This window comes from Parasteatoda tepidariorum, chromosome 1 (genome assembly GCF_043381705.1).
Source record: "Parasteatoda tepidariorum isolate YZ-2023 chromosome 1, CAS_Ptep_4.0, whole genome shotgun sequence".
In the NCBI taxonomy this organism is placed as follows: domain Eukaryota; kingdom Metazoa; phylum Arthropoda; class Arachnida; order Araneae; family Theridiidae; genus Parasteatoda; species Parasteatoda tepidariorum.
Genome location: NC_092204.1, coordinates 9,913,752 through 9,921,776, shown reverse-complemented (window position 1 = coordinate 9,921,776; position 8,025 = coordinate 9,913,752). Strand labels below are relative to the sequence as shown.

Here is an 8,025-nt window from a genome sequence, read left to right as displayed (position 1 = left end):
GGTCTTTTCTTAACTTGCAACGGAGTAAAAATCGTATTCTAGAATAGTCTATTCTGGCGAAAAAAAAGAATACAAACGGAACTACATGCATTCGCGGATGATTACTTAAATCCTGAACAGCAAATGATCTGAATGAACAACAAAAAAAAGAATACGAAATGTTTTTACAACCAGTTTTTAAGCTTTTGAGGTTAAGTAACAGATTTGTAACAGTTGGAAATTTTAACTAAGATTAATCTTGTATAAAGCCATAGTGTTATATGAATCGTTTTGCGATTGAGTCAATTCAAAGTACAATAAATAAATATTTTTATTTATTTCTTTTTATTTCAATTCTAATTTTTTATACACTAAAAAAGAAAGTTGCAATTTGTACCTAGGTGTTATACTTCACTTCGTTTCCTTCTTTTTCATGTATTGATTGATGTAGAAAGGGGTAAAAAGACAAAAGAAAACAAGTCCGTGCAGGAATCCAAATATAGCTGTAAAAAATCTCAGATTGCAATTTTCGGGGCGTATTATCATCGCCAATCCAGTCGCTGCCATTATCACTATGAACTGGATCTAAAAGAGAAAAAAAAATTGTAAAATCGGAGCTTTTGGCTTTTAATTCAGCATGGGCGACTTCCTTTACAAAAATGTAAGGTGTTTTGAGATTCTTTTGGGATGTTAAGGCTGATTTACATTTGATTTGAAGTTGACATCAAAAGTAACTTTTAAAAAATCATCTCTCAGAGTTTATAAACAAGGTGTATGAAGTTGTTTCATTCACACTTGAGGTTGATCACCTTAGTGATTTTATGAGGTGTAACTGAGGGTGAAATTGAGGTTTATGGACCAGTTTATTTTTCTTGCAAAAGATAACCTGATTTTCTTCCTCATGTGTATTTTTTTTACGTCTTTCAACCTCAAAAATACGTTATTTTTTGTAAGGGATATAATATTTCTATTAACAATACTTTAAATAAACTACGGAAAGAGCATTTATAAAATATTGTATTAGTATCTTTTTAAATTTAACTATTTTTAAATTAACAAATTTAACTATCGGACTTGAAACCTAATTAAAGATTATTAATTAATGGTAAAACGATGAGAAATCTTCATTCCTCTAATTAAATATTTTAAACACAATTTTTTAATGTGTTATAACATTCACTATTACCTTAATAATATATAAAGTCGGGGTTTTGCCGTATATTTTTTTTACACCGGTCAACCTCAATACAACATCAAAAACACCTTATTTTTTGTAAGAATTACATTTTTCTGAGCTTAAACTTTACTCAGTAATTAATCTGATCAAAAGCCGACCAAACTGTGTAGGGGGGAAAGAACTGTCCTTGCATCAGAAAGATTCTGGGTTCGAAACCCGGGCAAGGCATGGATGTTTCTTTCTCTCTGTGTGTTCTGTGACCTTTCTCCTTTGTGTGCGTGAATGTGTGTGAATGTGACCCGCCCTATAAGCGGGTTTGTGGTTGAATGAATGGTGTGGCAGAAATCGAATTCTTGGCCATAGATGGCGCCACTGAAAACAAGAACAATCGCACCTCCTCTGCCTAAATAGGCATAAGACAAAAAAAATAATAATCTGATCAAAAAGAGCAATTATAAGAGAAAGATGTTGTAAATCCAATAAAAATGTTTTGTTTTAACTACAAATAAAAAATATCCTTAAAAGCAAAACATCGATTGTATACCCACAAAATGCTCGTTTTAAAACAAGTTGGAACAATTATAACGCCTTTTTAATTGAACGGTATAGCATCTTCTTAAGATTACCAAAAATAAAAAAACGAATGAACAGCCGAAAATATCATACCATCTGTACGTTTGTCACGTGTCTTTTCCACCAGATATACTTCTGAACTGAAGGACCAAGGGAAGACAAGAGATAATAAGAGTACATCACAATGTGTGCAAAAGTATTAGTTAATGGTAAAACTGTTACATAACCTCCTGAAAAATAAAACATTTTCAATGGTAGATTTTAATATTTTTCTTTGTACGCAAAATCTACATTGCCTATCATGAGATTCCTCTGATAGTATTAATTTATTGCTTCTACACAATATCAGTTTTTCTTGAGCAGAGTACTATAACTACAGTGCGGCTTTGAGGAGAACTCCTCCAGACAAAAAGTCTGTTGCTATGGTAACGAGCAAGAGCTCATTTCAAATGGGGGTGCAATGGAGGAATGAAGGTGTCGATTAGTTTACTCACGTTGACCTATGCTAAGATCAAGACAAAACTATTCACCCCACACCCCTATTCGAAGTGACTTTTCCTCGTAACCATGGCACCCGCCACTACGCGAGACTGATGTCTGGCGGAGTTCTCCTGAAAGCTGCGCTGTAGGCCTCTTAGTTTAGAATTATACTGCTGTGCAATTGAAAAATCAACGTAAGCAACATAAAATTCGAAATTGAGATTTTTATATATTTGACATCTTTGTATGGTAAGCTACATAATACCAAAAAATAAAAAAATTTCAATAAGTTTTATTTTATTAGTCGTTTGAAATTTTGTTTTAGCGTACATCTCGGAATCAATCGTGAAGCAATAACGTTGTTTTTTTTCAATTGCACGGCAATATAGCAGTGATGTTTTGAAATTAAGAAGATAATGTTGTAATTATGAATATTACAGAATTTTTACAATTATTTATCATGGCGGGAGCTTTTAATTTTATCATCGTCTTTAAACACTAGTTACACAATATAATTGTTTTGGTACTTATTTTTTTAACTATAAATTTCAGTTTTTTTTTAAAAATAATAATAATAATAATGTTTTAAGGTCAAAAAAAAAATTTGTTTTTCATTTTCTATTATAAAATTCTATACCCTTATGAGTTATTTATGTTAACATTGTAATTTATAAGTATAGCATTGGTTTATATAGTATAACATAGTTTTTTCTGAGATGATTTTTATAAAATTACAGAAAAAAAAATGGAAAGAAATGCTTATCAAAAATCAGCTTAGGCGTAGAGCACACATTTTTTTATTATTACTGTTCTTTTATTTTAAATTTTATTCAGATTTTTATTTTATTTTATTTTATAACCATCGTTGAACAGCTGACCCAATTTTTGGGTTAACGGCTACTACTGTTCAACTCCGTAGCCTTGTAATTTTGAACCCAATCTAGAAGACAAGGGAACTCCTGGATCGAGTATTGGGAGAAATTTGCCTTCGTGGAGAACTTCTTGATGGAGCTTACCCGCATTAGTGTTATATGGGGAGGAAGACCACGAGAACCTCCCACAGTTAGACTAGCCGCAAGGGGACTCTTACTCATGATCCGTCTACCACTGAGGATATTTCACGTCAGCACTGTGGTCGGTGCAAGCCGGATGCGGAATTCGTATCGACCAGCCCTCGCCGGGATCGAGCCCCGGCTCAACTCATTGAAAGGCAAACGCTCTATCCCCTGAGCCATCGTGGCTCAATGTAAATACTTTAAAAAATATGCATATATGCATAAAAATTAAACTAAACGAGCAGTTTTCTAAAAACAAGAAAAAGTCTGATCCATGACAAACACACATTGGATGGGAAATGTTACATCATCCTCTTCATTCTCCTAACTACTCTCCATTTAGACTGCCTCTAGTGTTTGGTCGTGACTCGTGGATCATTGGTTAATGTTTTAGCACTAATGACAAGAATTTTTGAAAATAAGTAATTTATAAACATGAATGTTGTTTGAACTACTAGGACTAGTTAGGACGAGAGAAGAGTACTGTTTTATTGAATAAATTGCATTTTCATGAATTTATCGAGTCGCCATTAATCACTTAAAAATAATGTATTATACTCTTAAAGCGTATGACGCAAAACATTTAAATTTATTTTTTTGAAAGAAAGTAAGTAACTCAACTTACCACAACCATATTTAACGAAATGCCAAGTTGTAATTGGCATAATCGCGTGATGAAATAGATGCAAAAATGTAATTTGAGAATTCTTTTTCCGAAGAACAAAAAATATCTGCAAATTAAGTCATTGTTGTTAAGAACAGTTAAACAAAAAGTCCCAGAAAGATTACAGATAAATGTTAAAACATATACACAGAAGAGCCATTGCATTATGACCACCCTCCATCTATAACACTGGGCTCACTCAAGTATTCATGGTTTCTCGCCCAGGAACAATGTTTTATGGGGCACATTAGGACCCATAATCCTCATAGAACAATCCCTGAGGTCTGTAAGCTACTTGAATATAGTTGCAGACCTGGTTCACCCATTCATGAACCTGGTAATTAAGAGTTTATATAGAATCTCAAAGTGCGTCACAAATTCGGCCAAGGACTGTATATTAAAAATTTAAAAAGTAAACAAGAACAAAAAAAAAAAAATACTAGAAATGTTTACTATAAATAGAGTTTTTTTTTTTAGGAAAAATGCAGTATTTTTACATGTAAGCTTAATAAAAATACAAACAAGAAAAATACAAAAAAAAGAAGAAAAAACATCATTTCATGAGACACAAGACAATTTTANTTTTTTTTTTTAAGAAAAATGCAGTATTTTTACATGTAAGCTTAATAAAAATACAAACAAGAAAAATACAAAAAAAAGAAGAAAAAACATCATTTCATGAGACACAAGACAATTTTAGACAATATATTTGACGAAATACTTACTGTGTCTAGAAATTCAATGAATTTTGATATATAGTAGACGTAAAACGCTTCAAGCATCTAAAAAAATGATAATAATATTTTAATGGTAAATTAAATATCTCATACAGTTTCCTTATATGTAAAGTTGAAATATACGAAATGCAGGCTTTGTCTACAATGCCTGTACTTTTGTATACAATACCCGAATATCGGGCAAATGTTAACTGATAGATGGAACACACATCTGTAAACTACTTTTCCACAAGAACGTAAACTTAATATTTCAAATACTGAGCCGATATATACAACGCAGTAATGGATGATCTGAAATCGTCTGCTTACAGACATATGTGAAAAAAGAAAATTTAAACTTCTAAAATTAATTATCAAGCATTTAAGAGAAGCGCATCAAACTTTGCTGTAGTTTTAAAAATCAACATGTGGATAAAAGATATAAATGTCAACTAGGAGAAGTCAGATAAATTGGAATAAAACTTCTGGAAGAAACACATATTAATAAATGTTCCATTCCGGTTAGAATAATTTCTTTTTATTTCCCAAGTGTGCGTTTCGAAAGATTTTCAAAATAAATTTAAAATAATTTTAATAAAAAACTATAAGTTATTTCAACCGATCAAAAAATTATAGGGGAGAGTCGGGTAGCCCCGCTCACTTAAGAAGTATTGCTTACATTTCTGAATATAATATTGAGTAATAATCAACATTTTTTTATGTTTCTATTGTTTTATCATCTAATTAAATAATACAAAAAGAATAAACCGAAAAAAGAATAGTTTTACTTAAATAGAAATTTAATAAAACATGTTTTTCAATTCTTTTCAAAATGTGTCGGGTAGCCCCGCTCAGTTACAAAAATTATGTTTTCTGACTATTTTTACAGGTGTAAATGAAATCGACCAATGTATTGACAATAGGTAAACCTCGTTTATCATTTTTATCACAAAATTATTTTATTTATTACATATTTATATACTTTTAGTGAATTCTATCATTTAATAACAACAAATGTCATACTTTTTATCATTATTAATGTATATTAATATATTATAATATTAATATATATTTATATTAAATATTTAACGAAAATAATTTAATTTAAGTAACAATAATTAATAACAATAGTTGTTTTTCAATATAAACTTATTTGGTTGATCTCTTCTTATAAACTTAATATAAAATACTTCTTATAAAATTACAAATTCACTTTGTATTTTGATTGCATTCAAATGCTTCTGTAGATTGATTCGTTCACAAATAAGTGAAATAAGTAAACAAATAGCTTATCATAATATTTATGATTTCCTGATATTAAATTTAATTTGGATATATCAATTACATTTTAAAAATATTTAATTTTTCATTTTTAAATATATAAATTTATGTTTCATATAATATTAAAACATATATTTGTTGTTAAAAATGCATATAACATTCAAATTTGAAGCAATAAAATAATAATCTTTGCAACCGTAGATTTATCGACGAAATAAAATTGGGCGGTGATACCCGACATTCATGTGAGCGGGGCTACCCGAAATCCAATTTTTTTGTAAATTTGTAATTACTCGAATTTTTCACATATTGGCTTCTTTCTTTGCGCAAATTAAACTTAAGACTGCATACTTTAATGCTGTACGTATAGAAAAAATTATTATTTTAGTATTAAAATGAAGTTTAATCGAAACATTCAACCAATTTTTCTTAATCTCATAACTACTGTATTCAACATATTTTCAAAACTATTGTTTACCACGTTAACAGCTGCATAAATGCTTGAAACTTTGAAAATAAACTTTTTTTAATGTAACAATTAATGTTGAATGGCCCATTGACTTGAAAAAATATTCTATACATATGAAATTGACAGTGGGCGGGGCAACCCGACTCTCCCCTACTTGGATCTCAAATTTTCATCGCGTATCTTGCAGCTTTGAAGCTCAAAGAGAAAATTTGTTTTATTTTTAAAATCAGCTTACTAAATGGAGTTTAAACCAGTTTGGAACAATTTTCCAGGCACTGAACTAAAAACAAGCCTAGTTGATATGTGTTTCAACACAGCTATTCGGGGCATTTTTCTACTAGGTTATACTTTAAAAAAAAAAAGAAAAGAAAATCAACAAAAAAGTTGTGATTGCCTTATGACGATCGCTTGTTACCCATTGGTCAAATGCTTTTTCTTTCTGGATTGATTCCGTTAAACATTTCAATATCATGGGTCGCAAAAACTGTCTCCATTGATGTTTGTCGTCGGATTGATTTTCATATCCTGCCTATGTAGTACGTGTTTCAAGACGTCATGAAATACTTTTCCTTCTTCAGCATTCATATTTATATTAAAATCACCCTCAACTCTGTAATTATACTTTAATAATAAAAAGAATAATGCTAGAAAAAAATAATAATAGCGAAAAACTATAAAAAAAATGATGGGAAAAAATAGCGAAAAAGCTATAAAAAAAAATAAAAAAATAACGAGCGAAATGCTTGGAAGAAAAAAATAAAATTTAATGAGCAAAAATTGAATTTAATAAATAAACAGCATTAATCAACTAGTGGTATCTGTTCATCGAATTCCATCACAGATAAAATTCTGGAAGGGGAGTAATGTGGCGTAACTACCACTATAAATACTAAATACCAATTCACTAGTATATAAGACATGTTAACTTGATTCTATCATGAGGTACCTTTTGATAAATGAAGGTTGACATAATCTAAACTTAATTCCCCACACATATCTTGAGTTTCTAAAATATATTAAAATCACCAACTTTGACAGCAGCATCATCATTCGAAAAATCCATAGGTTCGCATATCCAGTTGAAGTTATTAAACCAGCCGTAAGCAGCAAACTGCAAGAAAAATTTCATAAATCAAGAAGTGCTCCAAACACTAATATAAATTGCAAAATAAAATAAGACGTTTTCACTGCACAAAAAAAAAATGAAACGCCGTGAATAAATTTTGATCTAGTGATTGGATTTCCATCTATTTGGACTCAATGTTTCGAGAACTTCAAGCGATACAAATATGCTAACTAGTTAGAGCAGACGACATTTTAAATTGCGAAATCAGACACAAAACGTATTTTCGCCTAATAGTGGCTTACTTGACCGATTTCGCTCAAATTTTGTATTTCGCCACACAAAAATGAATTCTTTAAAATAATTAAAAAATATTAGTATTTTGTTATTGAAAAATGTTTCGACTATTATCATGTAACATAATTAAAAATAATAAATACTTATTAAAATATTTTTTTTGTGAAATTATCTTTAAGTAAACGAATTTAATAACTTAGTAGAAATTTTTTTCAATTCACTTAAAATGTTCGGGACTTCTACCTGAGCCTGGCGCAAGCAAATAATCGCC

At 30.0% G+C, this 8,025-nt stretch overlaps 1 protein-coding gene across 2 annotated transcripts in view; it reads right to left on the bottom strand.

Moving 5' to 3' along the window:
• Nucleotides 1-292: 292 nt before the first annotated feature.
• LOC107454137 (very long chain fatty acid elongase AAEL008004) overlaps nucleotides 293-8,025 on the bottom strand; it is a 17,497-nt gene continuing 9,764 nt past the window's right edge. The window contains exons 4-8 of one of the 2 annotated variants that reach the window (XM_071186297.1): nucleotides 7,425-7,505; nucleotides 4,654-4,710; nucleotides 3,890-3,995; nucleotides 1,823-1,959; nucleotides 293-564 (exon numbers count right to left, since the gene is read on the bottom strand). In XM_071186297.1, coding sequence (XP_071042398.1) covers nucleotides 391-564; nucleotides 1,823-1,959; nucleotides 3,890-3,995; nucleotides 4,654-4,710; nucleotides 7,425-7,505 — 555 coding nt within the window. In that variant the 3' untranslated portion in view covers nucleotides 293-390. The remainder of the gene's footprint in view (nucleotides 565-1,822; nucleotides 1,960-3,889; nucleotides 3,996-4,653; nucleotides 4,711-7,424; nucleotides 7,506-8,025) is intronic. The other variant, XM_071186341.1, reaches the window with a different exon arrangement.